The sequence below is a fragment of the Olea europaea genome, unplaced genomic scaffold, assembly GCF_002742605.1.
Source record: "Olea europaea var. sylvestris unplaced genomic scaffold, O_europaea_v1 scaffold1933, whole genome shotgun sequence".
Classification (NCBI taxonomy): domain Eukaryota; kingdom Viridiplantae; phylum Streptophyta; class Magnoliopsida; order Lamiales; family Oleaceae; genus Olea; species Olea europaea.
In genome coordinates this window covers 202,832-223,656 of record NW_019237161.1, presented here as the reverse complement: position 1 = coordinate 223,656, position 20,825 = coordinate 202,832, and the positions used below count along the sequence as shown (strand labels likewise).

At 34.2% G+C, this 20,825-nt stretch overlaps 3 protein-coding genes across 3 annotated transcripts; 1 reads left to right on the top strand and 2 right to left on the bottom strand.

Moving 5' to 3' along the window:
- The first annotated feature begins 13,235 nt into the window (after positions 1-13,235).
- On the top strand, positions 13,236-13,736 carry LOC111379140 (ethylene-responsive transcription factor ERF098-like). The gene has a single exon (XM_023002475.1). It carries the CDS (start codon positions 13,272-13,274, stop codon positions 13,734-13,736), a length of 465 nt encoding a protein of 154 aa, XP_022858243.1. The 5' UTR covers positions 13,236-13,271.
- A 1,474-nt stretch (positions 13,737-15,210) lies between these two features.
- Positions 15,211-15,865, bottom strand: LOC111379137 (ethylene-responsive transcription factor ERF096-like). The gene has a single exon (XM_023002471.1). It carries the CDS (start codon positions 15,837-15,839, stop codon positions 15,450-15,452), a length of 390 nt encoding a protein of 129 aa, XP_022858239.1. The 5' UTR covers positions 15,840-15,865; the 3' UTR covers positions 15,211-15,449.
- Positions 15,866-17,932: 2,067 nt separating this feature from the next.
- LOC111379139 (stigma-specific STIG1-like protein 4) lies at positions 17,933-18,831 on the bottom strand. Its single transcript, XM_023002474.1, has one exon. The coding sequence runs from the start codon at positions 18,706-18,708 to the stop codon at positions 18,073-18,075; it is 636 nt and encodes a 211-aa protein (XP_022858242.1). The 5' UTR covers positions 18,709-18,831; the 3' UTR covers positions 17,933-18,072.
- Positions 18,832-20,825: the final 1,994 nt, after the last annotated feature.

The following is a 20,825-nucleotide window of genomic DNA, read 5'->3' as shown; positions in this document are numbered from 1 at the left end:
AGACCTAATTCTCGGGGCGGCACCAGTATCTAAAGCCCCATACCGAATGGCCCTAAAGGAACTACAAGAATTAAAGAAGCAGTTGCAAGAACTCCTAGATATGGGCTTCATACGACCAAGCGTATCTCCATTGGGTGCACCGGTGTTGTTTGTAAAGAAGAAAGATGGAAACATGAGGATGTGCATCGATTATAGGGAGATAAATCGATTAACCATCAAGAATAAGTACCAACTCCCGAGGATCGAGGATCTGTTAGATCAATTGAAAGGAGCTAAGGTATTTTCCAAGATCGACTTACGATCGGGATACCATCAACTGAAAGTAGAGACAAAGGATATACCTAAGACAACTTTTAGAACTCGATATGGACACTACGAGTTTATGGTGATGCCGTTTGGGCTAACCAATGCACCTGCAGTGTTCATGGACCTGATGAATCGAGTGTTTCATCGATACTTGGATAAGTTTGTCATAGTCTTCATCGATGACATTCTGATATATTCTAAGAGTAAGGAGCAACATGAAGAGCACTTGAGAATAACCTTAGAGGTATTACGCAAGGAAAAGCTGTGTGCCAAATTCAAGAAGTGCGAGTTTTGGTTTGAACGAGTTGGATTTCTTGGACATGTAGTTACTGCCCAAGGGATTGAAGTAAATCTAGCAAAAGTAGAAGCAGTAACCAACTGGAAAGCACCAACAAATGCTGGCGAAGTACCGAGTTTTCTAGGATTGGCTGGATATTATAGGAGATTCATAGAAGGATTCTCCAAAATTGCTGGACCAATGACGCAGCTTACAAGGAAGGGAGTAAAATTCCAATGGACGGAAAAATGCGAACAAAGTTTCCAAGAACTTAAGCAGAAGTTAATATCAGCACCTGTATTAACAATACCTGAACGTACGGAAGGGTTTTTTATATACAGCGACGCATCCAAGCGAGGATTGGGATGTGTACTAATACAGAATGGAAAAGTAATAGCCTATGCTTCAAGACAATTGAAGAAACATGAGCAGAACTACATGACGCATGATTTAGAACTTGCAGCGGTAGTACACGCTTTGAAGATATGGCGACACTACTTGTATGGACGAAAGTATGATATCTACACAGATCACAAAAGTCTCAAGTATTTCTTCACACAGAAGGAATTGAATATGCGACAAAGACGATGGTTGGAATTGGTGAACGATTATGACTGTACTATTCACTACCATTCGGGTAAGGCTAATGTTGTGGCCGACGCTCTAAATAGAAAATCAATGGGACAATTGACGTCACTACCCACCTCTCAAGTGAAGTTAGTCAAGGACTTGGAAAAGTTACGGATCGAAGTGGTTACCACACCAGGACAAGTCACTGCTCGTCTAGCAGCTTTAATAATTCGACCTACTCTTAGAGATCGAATTATAGAAGCAAAAAATAAAGACTCATTTTTGCAGAAGATTAAGAATGAAGTTGGTACCGATAAGAAAAAGGACTTTGAAATAACTGAGGATCAGGCACTAATATTTAGAGGAAGAATTTGCGTGCCTAAGGATGAAGCCTTAAGAAACGAGATATTAAAAGAAGCTTATTCCACCTCGTACACCGTACATCCCGATGGTACGAAAATGTATCGAGATCTTCGAGATACATTTTGGTGGAGAAATATGAAAAGAAGTATAGGGCTGTACATGTAAAAGTGCATGGTATGTCAACAGGTTAAGGCAAAACACCAAAAACCAGCTGGATTGTTAAATCCACTAGATATACCTGAATGGAAATGGGAAATATCACGATGGATTTTGAAGTTGGATTCCCGAAGTTAGCAAGAGGAAATAATGCTATATGGGTAGTAGTGGATCGACTAACGAAGTCAGCTCATTTTCTTCCAATGAAAATGTCATTCAGTTTAGACCAATTGGCGCAGTTGTACATTAAAGAGGTTGTGAGATTACACGGTGTACCTGTATCCATTGTGTCTGACAGAGACCCAAGGTTCACGTCCAAATTTTGGAAAAGTCTACAAGGAGCTATGGGAACGAAGCTGAACTTTAGTACAACATATCACCCTTAGTCCGATGGTCAGTCTGAAAGGACCATCCAAACTTTGGAAGACATGCTGAGAACATGTGTTTTGGATCTAGGAGGTAATTGGGAGTCATACTTACCTCTAGTAGAGTTCGCTTATAATAACAGTTTCCAAGCAACTATAGGAATGGCACCATACGAAGCTCTCTATGGTAGAAGATGTAGATCCCCTGTTCATTGGGATGAAGTCGGAGAGAAGAGAGTTTTGGGACCAGAAATGGTTGAAAGGACGGTCGAGGTAATCGATAAGATCCGTGCAAGAATAAATGCAGCACAGGATCGACAAAAAAGCTATGCAGATACAAGGAGGAATGATTTAGAATTCCAAGTTAGGGATAAAGTGTTTCTGAAAGTAGCACCGATGAAAGGTGTACTTAGATTTGAAAAGAAAAGCCAGCTACGACCCCGGTATATCGAAGCTTTCGAGATACTTGATAGAGTCAGAAATGTGGCTTACCGACTAGCTTTGCCACCTGAATTATCGATAGTGCACAATGTGTTCCATATATCGATGATAAAGAAGTATGTACATGATCCTAATCATGTAGTGAGTTATCAAACCTTGAAGGTACAGAAAGATTTTTCGTACGAGGAACTACCGATCAAGATATTGGATCGAAAAGTGCATAAACTAAGAAATAAAGAGATTCAGCTTGTTAAGATACAGTGGAATCATCACGACGTAGAAGAAGCGACTTGGGAAAAAGAAGAAGAAGCCAAAGACAAGTATCCAACACTATACGCCCAATCAGAAGGTAAATTTCAAGGACGAAATTTTAATTAAGGTGTGGGGGATGTAGAACCCCAAATAATTATAGACACCTTAGTGACACTAAGACATGAATATTGGATGACTAAAGTATACATTAGATTTTTAGTCTCATTTGAGACCCATTTTCGACATAGGAAACATTTGATTTGGAAAATAATATCTAAATAAAAGTTGTAGTTCTTTGAGTTAGCTTTCCAACGCAGTTTGAATTATCTCAATCGGATATCGGGAGAAGAAGTTATGATAGAAACACTAAAAACTGTGCAGTGTTAACCGGACAACAACCGGTCGATCGAAACTGCCTGACATGAAAATTCTCGTTTTTCTCTAAAATTTAAATATTTATTTTCATCAATTATTTTCTCAAAGGGCCACCCACGTTTTTGGTAATAAAAACCCCACTAAATTGAAGCATTTAACCTCAAACTTAAATGGCACCCATATTTTCTCTCTTAAATGAAATTTGACCCTTCATTTGCTTTAAGTTATGAGATATTTACCTATAAATAGAGACATCATTTCACTCATTTTTTCTCACACCAAAAGCAAGAGCTTTTACATACTAAAGAAAGAGTTTTCAAGAGAGAAAAAGAGAGGGAGGAAAACTGTTTTTCCTAGAAGTTTAAGTAGAGTTTTCAAGCATCAATTCTCAACGGTTTTCAAACATCCAAGGAGTACATTTCTTTCAACATCCAAGTTTCATCTAAATTTTCAATCCAAGTTTTCAAAATTTCAAAAGTATCAATCAGGGTAGGTAGATGTGCAATGTGTTTAATCGTGTTAAGTTATAAGTTTCGATTCATGTTAATGTTTGTATATCAAATGGTACTCCGGTATGGCATATCCCTCTATGTTAATGGTTGTATGTCAAATGGTACTCCGGTACAGCATACCCCTCTATGTTGAAGAAATGTTCGTATGTCAAATAGTACCATTGGGTACGGCATACCCCTTCATGTCAAATGGTGCCTCCGGGTACGACATGTATGAAAAGTTATAAAGTTAATGTTTCGAAATGTATAGTTTGATCAGGAATGCACCCATGACACCTATTGAGTTTTTCAACTCACAGGTTTAATCCTATCTCTACAAATTGAAGGAATTCTACCTCGGGAATGGATTGAGGAGAAGATGGAGAGTGATGCAACGAGCCCATAGAAATCCGGTGAATATGTGATTTGAATTTATTTTTATGAAATGTTTTCTAATGTTATTTCTTTAAAGTTTTGAATAACGCAGAATGCGAGAACAAGTTATGTTTTCTTCAAATAAATTACATTTTGTTGTTTTGAAAAATGATTCAGTGTTTTTGTTTAAAGTATTTGAAGTATTGTTATTTAAATTATTATTCGAAAATGTAAGCTTCCGCTAAAACGTATACACTTGTTACGGTTAAGCTAAGTAAAGTAAGTAGCGTTCCAGTCCACTAGGGGTCGGGGCGTTACACAATTCGTGCGCTATGGGTAAATAGCTCATAGAAGGCTTCATACTTGGCACACACAGAATATATTTACAAAGTCAAATCTGAAAAAAGGCCACACGCTCAGCATGGGAAGGCTCAGCGCTCGAGTGATTATAACAGCTTTGCAGGCTTGAATAGGACTCGGTGAGTTTTCTGTCAAATTTTGGGGCGATACCAGAAATCAAAATACCAGGGAAAATGGTATCACCCAAAGGTGGCAGCTTTACTAGGGCCCCAACATCCCTTAAAGTAATGGATATGGGACCAAGAGGGAAAACAAAAGTATTATACTCAGAGGACCAAAAACTTAAAGCAATAGGAAAAAGTGTTGGGTCAAAAATTGGGGGTTGACGAGAGATTTCTAACAAATCAGAAATCCTAGCACTATCAAAAATTGCATTGGTAGGACCATGGCCCACAAGGTGAGCATGCCATCTACGGAAAATAACATCAGATTTAGGCCAAGTGCGAATACCTCTTTCGCGAAGCGGCCTCAGCAGCAAAGAGTTCAGAAACTGAGGGCCTTGAGTACAAGGGAACAGCTGGCCCACCACCACTTGTTCGACGGCCTCGGCATTGTTGAATGAAGGACCTAGATAGAACTCACTGAGTTCGGCATTGGCTGGTGCAAGGAAGTTCGGAGTTATTTATGGCCGAGTGAGGATTTTCTAAAAATCTTCGAAACTGAAAGAGTCACCAGATTGTGTTTGTAAAGCAGCCATTGGAAACGAAGTAAAGTTTTGTTGAAGTTTGCTTGAGAAACGTAGTACAGAAGTAAGAAGATGAACAGTAATATTGCGAGAAAGAAGCGCGAAATAATGATACGTGAGTTAGTGGTACAACGAAATGGCGTGTCTTTGGGGTTTATAAGGGTTTGTAGCGTCGCACTTTTTCAAGCTATGGAAGGAAATAATGATTGAAATTCTTGGGAATTTCAAATGTTGTTGGGAAACACAAAGTAAATATGGCAAAGATTAATAATTGGTATTAATTCTGCCATATTGGGGGGTACTTGTTGATACGCTAAAAGTGCAGCCCAAATCGAATAGCCCAAAGAATGAAACCCAACTGGACAATTCAGGATAAAAGCCCAAATAGGGTTATTAATGAATGCAGTGGAAGCCCACAAATGCGGTAACACCATCGCCCAAACTTGCAAGACGCCCAAGATCTGAGCGAATGAAGTGCCTTGCAGTCGTCCAGAGTTATGACCATGTTTTCGCCCAAACCTTCGAATCGCCCAGGATCTTAGCAAACATAAGATGTTATGGTTATCCAAAAGTGCAGTTATCAAAGCAGTTATTGAATAATCTTATCACGTTCCACGATTCAAGGAGTTCAGTTGAAGACGGTTGAACGACAAAGAGTAGTGGCAGCAGTTAGAGATGGCAATTCCACGATAAGTTGGCCACCATGAAAGAAGTGTGTAGTTATAAAACAATCAAAGAGTTTCTAAGTGGTTAATCACAAAGAAATCATCAAGGGAATATAAAAGGAAGAGAAGACATAGAGCAAAAGACCCCGAGTCAAACACTCTCAAACAGAGAATATGTAATTTCAATTTCTTAGTTTAGAGTTAAACATTTCTTTTAAGTACTCGTGTGCTTGCGCCCCTTGGAGGCATTCTGTTTAAATTCCAATTGTAAAGTCATCACCAATAAAAAATCCCTTTTTGGGACTTTGATTCAAGAGATTTGTTCCTTAAACAATCGTCTGATCCCTTTTTAATTGTTAGCGACTACTCGCGCAAAACACTTTCTATTTATATTTGAATTGGTGCATCGATTTGATTTTTAAGCATAGAGAAGTGTATTTTATACACTTTCATTAGGTCTTCTTTCTTAGGAAATTTATGTACATTCCAAGTGTTTAGAGTTGAGTTCTGTTTGGAAAACATTGGCAATGAAAAAGAGTGAAACACATTGATAGATGTAGTGAAAAAAACGAAATATGAAGTCGGAAAGTTCTAAAGAGCCAATAAAGCAAATGAGACTGTTTGAACACCCAAAGTGAAGGAGCGGAGTGTAGTGCCCGCACCAACGGGCTACTTCTGATAGCACAAAATAATTCCCGGTGGTGGAGGTGCCCTCGCTATTGGGTACTCTGAAATAAATACGGTCCTAAATATTAAATCACATGATTATAAGGGTTTGTAGGTATATTGAGACATGAGTTTTTAGGTTTTGAGAAAATCTACATATAACTCAATTCTACAAAATCAATTAGAGAAAACATATGAGCTCTCTCAAGATAGAAGACATAAACTGATTTTACCAATTTAAGTTTTTCTCCAAATTCATTTTCTATCATTTTAGTAGACAATTTAGAAATAGCATTTAAGAACAACCAAAATAATGAATATGCGTACTTGGTTAGTTAACTTGACTTAAGTCGAATCTAAATACGCAATCCTCGTGAAACGATATTATGTTCATCATTTTATTACTTGTCCACATTATCGTGTACTTATTGAATTTTAATACAACACCGCCAAATGTAAGCTCTGGTCAAATAAAGACAGTTGACACATGTCACACATAATTAACACCGTGCTAAAGAGTCTTGATTAAGACCAACAACCATCACTCACTATCATAACATTATGATGATTTAGGCCATCAATTTCATTTAATTGTATTTGAAATCTTCTTTTAATCCCACAAGAAAATGAAATTTCTAGAACCCGATATAAAATTGTGTATTGACCATATGAAGAAAAAGGTAGACCGTATTCTTATTGGAACAGATGCAACCGAAAGAAGAAAAAGTTCGATAACTTACGGAAAATTGTTTTAGAGATAAAGATTAACGTCATATAATTTGTCTAAAAAATTTAGAATAGTGGTCCCTTTTTTTAATAATATTTTTTTTCTTTTCTTTTAGTCTCCGTATCTTCTAATGTAAAAAATAAATATTTTATTTTCAAGACCAAAAATTAGAAAATAAACTATCAAATGATTATCAATTCAAGTTCCACTAAGCTCTACATTTTAAAGTTAGATTCATCACCATGTTGTTGACAATTAAATTTAGAGGAGATTTTATAAATTTTTTGCAATAAAAACATAAATATATTATTTAAATATGTAAAAGAATGTTTAATACAGAGGAAATCCCCCAAATGGTCACCGAACTTTGCCAAAATCTCCTAGGAGGTCAACGAACTTCACTTCGTCTCTAAATGGTCCCCGAACTTTGCCAAAATCCCCTAGGAGGTTATCAAACTTCACTTCGCCCCAAAATGGTCACTGAACTTTACCTAAATTTTCCAAGAGGTCACTCAACTTTTACAAATTGGGACCCATGCATAATAAGTTCAGTGATCTCTCAGAGATTTTTTGCAAAGTTTAGTGACCATTTAGGGGTGAAATGAAATTCGGTGACCTCTTAGAGGATATTTGGAAAGTTCGGTGGCCATTTAGGGACGAAATAAAGTTCGGTGACTTCCTAGAAAATTTTGGCAAAGTTCAGTGCCCAATGGGGAGATTTCCTCTTTAAATCATGTTAATTCGACAAAATATTACTTGAAAAAGAGTAATGGATATATTTACGCGTGGTCGCCAGCCTTATCACCGCGGATGTCTAATAATTCATAAAATTATTCCATGAAAACAATTTGTCACCAATAGGGCGACACCACTTACCTTTAAAAATTCTTTCTTTTTGACTCTTTAAAAAGTGAATACAATTAAAAAATCAATTGTTCATGCAAATATGTAATTTGCAGGTTGCCCCTCAGGACATAATCCAGTGGTGCAAAAGGATAAGAGTCAAGTTATTTTACGTCTTGTTGGCAGCCGCAGTGTGGGGGTTTAATTCCCGAGACATGAAATTGGACTACTTGTAGACGCAGTGTACAAACAGCTCTTGTTTCCTAACCTGGTGGGGGACATCCCGCAATTTACATCTCTCACAAAACTCTAGGGACGGGACGTTGAAGGCCCTCAAAATTGAGATTCAACCTTTATGTAATTTGCAGGTTAATTCTCATCACGGGTCCTAGCCCACGCGATATGACTCATAAGATATGTGCTTCACCAGATAGCATTTTTCTAATTAAATTCTTTTTGTTCTTCTTCTTTTACAGCTCAGACGGTGAAAAGTGATAACATTTTTCTAATTAAATTCTTTTTGTTCTTCTTCTTTTACAGCTCAGACGGTGAAAAGTGTCAAATTTTTCATATTATTTTATTTTTATAGTAGAAAGGTTTTGTTCATCCCACCTGACCTCACATTGACGCTGCACCTTTCAAATAGGTAGAAGACGAAGAGACAACTAAAGCCCCGTTTGGGAGCAATTTTGAGAATTAATTTTTTTATCGTTAGAAGAAAAGTGAAGGCTACCTATTAGAGAAAAAGTTAAACTTTACAGTTGAAATAGTGAAATAATGGTCAAAAAATCAATTTTTTGAAATGAAAGTTCACTCCAAAACGGCCCCTAAATTAGCCTACATGCAATCTTCGGAGTTGATCATACACCTCATGTCTTGACATGGCAAAATGTATATTCCATTGGATTTTACTACATGGTACATTATGGTTCACACTATAGTGTACAAAATGTCCAAGTGACGTTGAATCATTGGATGGTGGAAAAAACTATACATAATGGAATATACATTTTTTTCACTAGCCGGTGATTCAATGTGTTGACGAAAATATTATTTTGAATTAAAATCACCGTAAGTGTACGGTTCGTTAACAAGTAATAAAGTGAATTTTGAGTCCAAGCATCGTCCTATAGAGATTGTACTAGTTTAAATTCAAATTATCTTAACCTTAATCGAAACTCTAAAAATTTATGATTTTTCTAAAGTTAAATTGTAATCATGTTAAATTATAGATGAATGCAAGACCTAAATTAATTAAAATCAACGCAAAACCTAAATTAAATTCAAGTTTTAAGAAAATATGCTGATGAAAAGCTTCCTTGGATCCGAATCCCCTTATATCAATCCCTTTTATCCCGAATTTTATAAATTTGACAACACGATTTAATTATAATGACCAATATTTCTAATCTATTTAAAATTTTCACTTTAGTAGAGTTAACCTATTTTTACATATGACCTGATTATATTTCTATAATGGATACGAACATATAAAAATGCATTAATTGATTTATAAATGCTTAAAAATCACATAAAGTATAGTTCTATATTTCTATCTTCTTTGGACCCTACGACAATTGACCTATGTCTAACTTATTTTCCATCTCTCGAGAATAAAATAAGTCACAAAACTCATACAACTATTACACATATAACTGTAGAGAAAATAAAATTTATGCTAATCATTCAATAATTAAAAACACTTTTTAACGCCAAAATAAATAAAATTCAAAAGTTTAAAGTTCATAATATAAAGTTCATTACAAATCCTAGCACAAAATAATTTAATCGACCAATATGTTGAAATTAAACAAAGAAATGATATAGGACATCATAAAAAATTGACCAAACGTGATTAATTATGGCAATTTTATTTGGCCGCCGTCTTTCTCTTTATTTTTACTTTGTTTTTCCGCCTGCTTCAGCCTTCTGTCCGTTTGTATGTATAATCAATTCTCTTTTTCCAATATGCCGAATTGTGTGTTTAGTTTCTTCAAAATTTCAGCCCAACTCCATTTTTGTGTTGCCTTGTAAGCTGTATAAATAATTATTCTTCCCACCAGCCAGTCGCCGTCTTGCCGTGTATTTTTCCTCCCCCACCTGCGTGTGTAATATCTATTTATATATGTACTGATAGCAAAAAAATCCGTCCCGATAGGTTAGCCGGGGGCGGGCTGATGGGGGTCCCCGTCACGGGGCACAGCCCGGCCCCACCCTGGGAAAAGGGCAAAAAAATTAAATTTTGAAAATAATTTTATTTATAGACAATTTACTGGTTAAAAATTCATTTTGAATTTGTATTTTATTCCCTAATATTAGCATAGCTCGAAATTTTGAAAATGTAAATAATAATAATAATAATAAAATAAACGGGGTAATAAACTGGGCGAAAAGTTGCCTCATCCCTGCTTTGCCCCGCACCGTCTAAGACAAGACGAGACGACGCGCCTCGAACTCGCCCCCACTGCCATCCCTATATATATATATATATATATATAACTCTTCTCCTCAGCTGGCAGCCTCCCACAAAAACGAAAAAAAAAAAAAAAAAAAAAAAAAAAAACAAAAAAAAAAAAAAAAAAAAAAAAAAAAGAATAAATAAAGAACTCCTATTGTTTAAATATTTTTATACCAAGTAAAAGTCCAAAAGCGATTTAGTCCTTGATGTCATCCAATTGTGGAGCCCATGTCTTCTTCAATTCAATTTAGGCCCTTCAATTTTCAAAGTGCTAATATTAGTCTTGAAATTTTCATCCAATGGCCAATTTATCCTTCAAAAATGCTTCAAACGGATTCATAATTAATAACAAAAGAAAATTAATCCAAATTAGATAAAAATTAATAATTTGAATATTTGATGACGTAAAAGTCTAGTTATATGTCCAAATGAGTGCACAAAATGCACTTATCACATTGTCACTTGATCATTATGTATATCAATATGTAAACCTGAATGTTCATGTAGAATGATTTCCATTATCTACTCTATTCATCTATATTACTCCCTTTAAAAAAATGAAGTTTATAGAGAGACTACATTACGATTTCTTATATCAACTCACGTTTCAATAGTATATTTATGTACTTGTTTGAATTCGATTTATTGAAAAAATCAATTTTACATATTTATATTGATAAGTGCGTGTTGTACACTTATCCGGACTATATTTACTAAGTATTTATATCGTCAAATTGTTGATTTTCCTTTTGCTTCAAATTTAGACCGATTTCTAAAGCACTTGAAAAAGAATGATGACTTTGCAATTGTTTGGAAAGTATGGAGTCTAACTTGCAAATATTTAGAAGTTGAGGGATCAAGATGGGCATAATTCATAGTGGAGTATCAAAGTTCAGGAGAAAATGCATTCAAGGACTAAAGTGCATATTCTAGCCCCATTCCCCTTCTCATTCTTTTTCTTTCGCTTATTTTTAACCACACAATCTTTCATAAAATAATATTACACACAAATAAAAAACTTTTCATTCTTTTTCAACCACATATTTTTCAAAAAATATTATTCCATCCATAATTTAAAAAGAATAGGAGCCAAACGGGGCATATTATACAAGGCAGTAGCCCAGCCTTTTACACCAGGCGCCTGCCCAAAAATCAAACATGAAAGCAAGGGCTAAATGATAAGCCTGGGCACAATCACCCACGCTAATCGCATACCAACTTTTGTTTCCTTTTCATAATTTCACTCCAACAACAAAACTTTTTACGGTGTGATTTCTACAACTCTTTGGAGGAATATAAATAGAAGTTATCAACTTTTAGTTGGAGTTCGACAATTTTTTATTAAAGAGGAGGAAAAAAACAAGGGGATGGATTTTATTTCTTGATCTTGTTTTCTTTCTATTAACAGGTTAGGGTAGATTATTTTTGTGCTAAGATTACGATAAAATCTGTATCATGACTCTTTAACTTTTTGACCCTTGTCTCATTTTGATATTCAAAGCACGTTTTTAATTTTGAACAATTGATATGAGTTTATTTTTCTCTACAATTATATGCACAATGGACGTATAAGTGCTGTGACTTGTTTTGCTTTGAGAGAATGAAAATAGGTTATACATTGTGTCAATTGTCATAAAATTCTATAGAGAATAGTGATAAGTCGCTATACTTTATGTGATTTTTAAGTATTCACAAATCTTTAATGCATTCTTAAATATTCGTATCCACTATAGAGATATATATCATTGAGTCACATGTAAGAATATGTTTAATTCGACTCGAAAGATTGTTAAACAAATTAGAAATATTGATTTTCATAATTAAATAATGTTGTCAAATTCAAATGTTCGAGTTTTACGGTGATTATTATAAAGGGATACAAAATCCTAATACATTTTTCATTATTATATGTTCATCACACTTGCATTCAGCACAAGTTTGCATTTTAGTTAATTGAGGTGTTGCATTAATTCGTGCATTAGTTAGTTAAAATTTAGCTTTAGAACTATCATTGATTTTAATAATTTCAATTAAGATTAAGTTAATTCGAACTTAAATAGTACAATTTTGTTGGTATGATATTTGGATTCAAAATTCACTTTATTACCTATTCACGATCACGCACTTACCGTATTACACACAAAAAGATTTCATAACAAATGTAAAACTGAAAACCGGCCCATAATTCAGTGACCAACTCAGATTTTTGTCACAGCCATTTGGAAAATTGAACGAAGTCTGTGATCAGATCATTCTTGCTATTTTATTTGCAGGGGGGAAAAAAATGAAATCCAACAATTGAAACAAGAATACAGGTCTAAAGTGTGAAACATACTTAGGCTTGTTTGATTTAGATTTTAAGCCAATTAAAATCAATTTTTTTATTATTATTTTACTATTACAGCCGTCATTTTTGAATTATTCTCTCACAAATAGGACTCACGTCAAAAAATCAATTATCAAAATCCCTACTAAACAAGCACTTATTCCTAAATAATTGCCCCATATCGGCTTAAATGGTCACGTAAAGTTAACTAGTGCATGTAGGTGTTTTCTGGAGTGAAATAATCTATTTTTTTCCCTAATACAAATGAAGACGTTCACATACTATTCGGATACGTCGTCTGGGAAACAAAATGGTTTTCGGTCTTTAAAAATATTGCCAATTTGTCACATTCGAATTAGTAGAAAAATTCAATTTCTTTTACATATTTGAATATGAAACTTCCATGCAAGCCCAAAAACATTTACAAGTCTATACATATGCAACCGACTATCAAACTTGTATATATATTATACATATGTCTGTGTCCATAATATTACCCTGTTTAACAGTCAATTCACCAAATTATTTGCCTCCAAATCAGTATTATATAAACTTTTTGTCGTCAAGAAAATGGAAGGGACTTCTCGAGGTAAGGGCGCCATGCAAGAAACGGAAGAGAAGGAGAAGGAGGAAGTTCGATACCGCGGTGTTCGGAGACGGCCTTGGGGGAAGTACGCGGCAGAGATACGCGATTCCACTAGGCAAGGAGCACGCTTGTGGCTTGGAACATTTGATACGGCGGAAGATGCGGCGAGGGCTTATGACCGAGCTGCATTTAGATTAAGGGGTCACCTTGCAATCTTGAATTTCCCTAATGAGTACTTCCCCCAACTCTCAAATACCCCTCCTCTTCAAAATCCCTCATCTTCCTCGTCGTCCTCATCTTCATCCTCGTCGACTACGACTTCGACTTCGACTTCGACTTCGACTTCGGGTCCTTCGATGAGTGGACAAGAGAAAATTGAACTAGAATATCTTGATGATAGTGTGTTGGAGGAACTTCTTAAATCATCTGAAGAGCAGCAGAAGAAATAATATTTAATTTTTTTTATGAATATGCTATTTACAATCGCTTACTATCGCAATCGCCCTATGTGGCATACATGTGGTGACTAGTGATTTGTTGCATGAGGTAATAAAAAACTACCACATTAATATATCAAATCACTAATCGTTATATGTATACTACATAGGACGATTACGATAGTGAGAGATTGCAAATAACATTACTCATTTTTTTTCTTTCTTAACTGTTTTTAAAATTGAGGAGTTCGTGATAATTTTGAATTATGCTTCTGTACTTTTCCTTAGAATGATGATTGGGACAATCTCTGAAATGTAGAGCTGATCACCAGCTAATGTTAAAGGGAAAGATCCCCTAATAAAATTCAAATGCCTTCAGAGGGAAATTAATAAAGCTAAAGGCCCTTGAACTTCCAGGGGTTGTCACCCAAGAATAGCTCAATTAATAAATGAAGCTGGTGGACATGTTGGATTACCATATAGAGTCGCTAGCTAAAAGTTTAAGATGTTATAGGGACGAAACTATATTGTCGTAGAGTAATGTATCTTTTATGTGCCTCCTCCAGCGTGCAGGATTAATCAATTTCTTCATCGAGCGCTTCATACATGAAATTTTACAAACAGGTTATGGTTGGGGTTTTAACGAGTTGCTTTTGTTAATTTGTTCTCTATAGTCACTATGTAGAAGTTTTAAGTTGTTAAAGGGATGGTAATTTTTTTATTTTATTATTTTATTTTATCTTCAGCACATATTTTATGCACTAGAAAGACACGATATTATTCTTAAGATTTTTTTTTTTTTTTTTTTTTTTCAGTTTGTTTCAATTTTCTTTTAAGGCGATTTGAATGATCTCCACACGAACTCTTTCCATATATCAAATTACATATATTCTCTTCAAATTAGACAATTTGGTTTCCATACGGTTTTAATTTCTGAACTCAATTTGGTTTCAACGCCTTGTGTTTGAGAAAAATACGATTTTTTTTTTTAATATTTATCCTGGTTTTTGAATATTATTAACATAGCAGTGCCATTATGTGATGATTGATACACAATTTTTTTTAGCATATATGTATTTTGATGTCTTATCGATCTCAAATTCATGTTCACTACACTAAGTGAAAGCTATATCAGTGAACAGTGACGAAAATATTTGATCCCTAATTGGATATATGAATAATTTGAAAGAGAGAGAGAGAGAGAATTGTTTATCTTTCGATTGTAATCGAGTCTTGTATTTAGACTCAAATATTACTCCGCATAACGAAAGTTTCTCTAAAGGAAGTTTTATACAACTCGATTAGGACTCTCATTGTTGCATTCTACAACCCTAATTGCAGCCACCGTCGCTTCACTTTCAGTCGATCGGTACAAGACCAAGATATAACGATAACATAATTGACCTTCTAAGAAAGAACAATACTTCAAATTTTGTTAAACAAGTTATTTTAATCGTTTTCTTTCGATTTTTGTAGCAGAAAACTTTGAAAAGGGACTTAGCCCAGTTAATTTTTTCTAAGAAATATTGCATTCACAAGCTCATGATATATCAAGGCAGCAATCCAACTAGCGAAGCGTACAAGATAAGCTTATTTATTGTCTATTATCTATTTCAGCTTACCAAACATGTCATGAAAAATGAAAATGACATAGAAAAGGAAAATGAAGTAGAGAAGTAGAAGTAGAAGTAGAAGTAGAAGACAAAATTAACTTCAATATAAATCTTACTTCTTCTCTTTTTTATCACAATCAAGAAGTTCTTCCAGTAAGCTGTCGTCCAAGTATTCGAATTCGATCACTTGTCTTTCCTGCATTGAAGATGAAGTCGAAGACGAAGCAGAAGCAAAATGTGATGAACTGCTAGGCAAATTATACTCTTCAGGGAAGTTAAGTATTGCCAAATGACCTCTCATGGCGTAAGCCGCCTTGTCGTGGGCTCTAGCCGCCTCCTCCACTGTGTTAAACGTCCCCAGCCAAACCCGAGCGCCCGGCCGGGATGAATCTCGTATTTCTGCGGCGTATTTTCCCCATGGCCGCTTCCGAACACCTCTGTACTTAATCTCTCCAGCATCCTTTTCAGTGATTTTTCCTCTGTTACTAGGCTCCTCGTCCATCTTGAAATTTTCAAGAATGTTGGCTAAGCGTATAGGTGATATGACAATTTATTGTCTTAAAAGTTCGAAAAGGGTGCCTGGTTTAGGAAAAAACGAGGGGTCCAAATTTTGTCACGTGGATAATCGAATGGTGGAAAATTATTCTCATTTAGACCAAAATTTATATGCAGTGCATCTGGCTAGCTAGTCAAGGTGGTGGCTTTGAGAAAATTCTTTGCCACTTTGCATATTTGATTCTGTCATTTGTTAATTGTAGCACTTCATTGAAACATTTTGGCACGTGCAAATTTAATATTTTAAGAAAATTGGTCTTAAAATTATTGAAATAAATTAATTCTTGAATTCAAATTTTGTTACTATTGTGTCATATTTTTGCAAAACTGATTTATATCTTGTTATAATTGTCAATGAAGTCATTTGGATTAATATCGAAAAGTAAGACCCATGATCCAAGTATGAAAATTTTGAATATATGTCGATTTTAATAAAAATACAAATTCGACTCAATTATGTGGAGATGTGCTTAGAAAAGATGGTATAAATTAACTATTATTAATCTGAAAAGTAAAAAAAAAGTTGATTCGCAAATCAAACACAAGTAAGAGATTGATTTGTAGCTTGTTCTAATTATTGCTTGTGAAGTCACATCTTCGACGTTTTATGATACAATCAAGAATATTGTAACAAATGCTTTCAAGAATATTGTAGCACTTACAAGTTTGGAGGTAAAATATTATCTAAAATATTTTTATAATTATTTTATGCATTATTTATGAAGAATGTATAATTATTTGAAATGTAGAGACCATGCAAATGGCACTTTCATAGTTTCATATGTCCCATTTGTGGATTTGATTCGTTCTTACGTAAGCCCTGCAAATCAATAACGTCAGCATATGACTGCATTGGTAGGCCGTCACTGTGTTAATGGCTGTGTTTATTTTTTTAAAGCAAAATTATTTCATTCCTTCGCACCATTTATTGATGATTTATTCCAAATCTGTACCAAAAAGGCTAATATGCCCAAGAAAAAGTAAAGTTGAGGTTTGTGGCTGCCTTTAATTGTTAAATTTGTAATTGATAATCATAAATAATAAAATAAGTGCTAACGTGAAAGTAGGCTAGGTGGTATATCAATCACATATCTAGTAATTATAGTGAAATCGAAACAAGTAGGTCGTATCGTGGAGTAAAGTTTTATTCAGTAGCTAGCTTCTTTTCAAAACTAGCTAATACTTGTCTAAAATAATGTTATTGCTTATTTGGATTTGTTTATAAGTCGTTGGAATTATAATGTGATTTAAATGATTAGTAAATAAGTGGATAGTTATTGCCGATCCTTTGAAATTTATGATTAAATTGAACTTTAACTTTGACATTCAAATTACAATGTTATTATAAGCAAATCCAAACAAGCAACTAGTGGGATACATATTAAATTTTTAGGTGAACTTATTTTATTACACGTCTGTCCTATTTGGTGTAGCTAAAAATTGGATTTTCAATAGATTTTGATAAAACAAGATGAAATATGCGGTTTAAAAAATTGATAAAAATTATTGATCCCAAAATATGTATAATTAAAATTAATTGTTGATTTTGACTTTAAATTTTTATCTGTTTTAAGCTACACCAAATATGGGTAAGTATTTTTATGATATTGATAGTCTAGTGATTATCTTTTGAGATTTAAACATAAAGTTTATGAGGACTTCCAGGTTTTCATTAAAAATTAAGACTATGATTTATTATTATTATTATTATTATATTTTTTTTTTTTTTTTTTTTTTCTGGTTGTGTTCAACGTTATCACTATATCATGTCATCAAGTGATGTGAACACTAATAAAACGTAATCAGATAAAGCCTCTATGGATTCATTGAATTGTTAAGTTGATCGTAAAAATGATCGCAACATAAATTTATTATTAAACAAAATTATGACATGTGATACTTTTATAAATGAAGGCGGGCGAAGCTTTATTGATGCTAAAGGATCTCGTCTTGATCCATTGGGCAAATAAAATTACATTGTACTATATATAAACGAGATGGTTACAAAACATGCAAGTAAATAATACATAGACACTGCTATCTAATTTTCATAACCCTAACTGTTTATTTATTTATTTTTTTTTTATTTTTTTCCTCTGATGGTTATTGAATGGAAAAGGAAGTTGAACAGAGGCAATATAATGATTTTGAACACGAGGATGGCGTCAATGTACAGTTCATCAAACCACTGGTGGAGGCTGACTGCCTCTTGGAGGTTTAGGCCATGGCCTGGGTGGATATGGCTTGGGAGGAAAGGGCTTTGGCGGAAAAGGTCTCGGAGGAAAAGGCCTCGGGGGGAAGGGCCGTGGAGGAAAAGGCCTCGGGGGAAATGGTGGTCTCGGAGGAAAAGGCGGATGCGGAGGAAATGGAAAAGGAGGCAATGGTTGAGCATAACCACACATACCAAAGAAGCAAAGGCTAGGGAATCGACATCTATGCTCACAACTCCCACAATGGAATGGATTGACATTTATGTCTATGCATAGGCCTCGACAGCATTGCCAATTGAATGGACACCTAATCCCACATAATCCACAGTTGTTAACATCAGATGTAACGTCCACGCATCGATTTCTGCAACAAAGCCTTCTGATTCTTGGTGGAAACTCGCCCTGGTTGCAAATCCATGGCCGTCTCCAACACCCAATTGCTCGTTGATTCTTTACTCCTCTGAGCCATGGCGAATAAGTTGAATTAGTTGTGACATTTGATTTGAGTCCAACTATCGAAGTTTCCTTGGCTGTCACAAAATGTAACAACGAGAGAAGTTGGATTGAAATCAAGAATGTGTTCATTACAACTCTAAAATGTTGCATGATTTTATACGTTTGGCAGCAGTATTTAAGTTGATTAAGGTTAAATAGGTGATGTAAATATCTTTATTTTCTTGTATTCCGGGGGAATTCATGTTTTCCTTACAAGGGGTGAGTGAGTTGTGGTAGGTTTGGTGAGGCATGTAATTACTATTTACGTGATACAGTAGAGATTTTCATTTGCAATGTTGAGATCGAGAGATAGGCATGAGAATTTGCTTTTTTTCACACCTTTGTTTCTACGTATACAGAGGTGGACGTAGACATTTTCAGTTAGGGGTACAATCAAACTTGCAAAAAAGTTGTGAGGAATTTTTCATCAAAGAATTTACATGGGTATGACTTTTTCGCATTTAAAGTTTCGAAATTTTATGATATCATATCCCATGTAAGATTTCCTGATAGAATGATATAAATTATATTGAAAATTTGTATTGCAAGATAATAATAATAATTGAAATTTTTTAACGAAAATACGAGTTATACACCTATTTTAAAACGCACATTTGACGCATTTTTAATTAGTTTCGATATTTGTTTGAACCATTCAATATGTCTATAATGTAGTTCTTGAAATGAGTTTTGAGATGACATAGGTAATTTGTAAATTCGGCAAATGTATGATCATCGAAGAATTTTTTAAGTTAGCATGTCATCGAAATTTTTGAAATACTAGTTTAGAATGACTTACTTTAACAAGCCATAACTTTTGCTACGATTGGCCATTTCGAGAGCCATTAACAATGTGAAAAACTAGGGCTGAGCACATTAAAATGATATTAAGAATGCAATATTTTGAATTCGTTTGACATATCATAATTACTTCAAAATTTGAGATAAAAACATAGAAACATAGAAAGTTGGGGACACGTGACCCCACATGGCCACCCCCTATTTCTGCCCCAGTTACATATATATAACCCTTGTTTGAGCCACATTATTTTCATAAAAATATATTTTTTAATAGTGTATTGATGGAAAATATGTAGATAAAATATAAGAAAAAGTTTTGAATTTACTTGTAATGTTATTTTATTGAAAAATGTATGTAGAAATGATGTCAAATCACTTTTTAAGAATGTACTTTTTTAAAATAATATGGGTCAAACATGGCCATATATTTATACTCTACTTTTTTTCACCTTTCATATCTCTTTTAGATAACGAACGGATTTCATTTTCTAATTATAATGATTCTAAGTTGTACCGAGCATGTTAGGGAATGTTTATAAATATTTAAAATTATAAATGGTGATTATTAAATAAGTAGTATTTACGTATTCCTCAACATATAGATAAAAATGACTTGAGTATTTATTTATAAACGGTTTTATAAACATGAGTCAAACATAGACAAATGAAAAACATGAAAAATTGAAAGAAGCCACCTAGGCAGGTATAAGCAGCCTGTCATCGATTAGACATGAGGTTCGAGCATTTTACTGGCGATTATAAACTAGTCTGAATTCTCTCTCTAAAAAAGTATATTTGGGAGTTGTTTATAATTTATTTAAATTATAAATAGATAAATATAATAGATGAATAAGTAATAGTATCTGTGGATACAATAATATGGGTAAATAAAAAATATTTTAATTGAGTTTACAAACATTAATCAAAGCATGGGTCGATATTAAACTCCTCTCACGAATACATTAACACTATGTTTGACTCATATTTTCTAAAATTATTTTTTTCCAAATTTATTTTCAGTTACACACTTTCTCAATTAAATTAATTTGTACGTGAATAGATAATTTTTCCTTCATTCTTAACCACACATTCTCTAATAAATCACTTCCACAAAGTCTATTATCAAAAAAATCTATATCATACGGAATAAGAATAAAATATATATTCACAAGCTCTAATGCTCTTCAAAGATGTTGAAGATAATTGATATCATCTAATCGTGACAAGTTTACCACAACAATTTAGGCATAGGCCACAAGACGAATTAACAAGAAGTAATTCAAGAATCTGAAGGGCCGGTGGCTAGAGGTCCGGGATTTAGTTTGACGAAACTGGGATACTTGGGTATCAAAAAAAAAAAAAAAAAAGGAATTCAAGAATTACGTTGTACCATATAACTGACCTGCCCAAAAATACTAAGCAATAAT

Bases quoted from the DNA above. Each gene is read 5' to 3' on its own strand.
- LOC111379140 (XM_023002475.1), top strand. From the start codon at position 13,272: ATGGAAGGGACTTCTCGAGGTAAGGGCGCCATGCAAGAAACGGAAGAG.
- LOC111379137 (XM_023002471.1), bottom strand. From the start codon at position 15,839: ATGGACGAGGAGCCTAGTAACAGAGGAAAAATCACTGAAAAGGATGCT.
- LOC111379139 (XM_023002474.1), bottom strand. From the start codon at position 18,708: ATGCAACATTTTAGAGTTGTAATGAACACATTCTTGATTTCAATCCAA.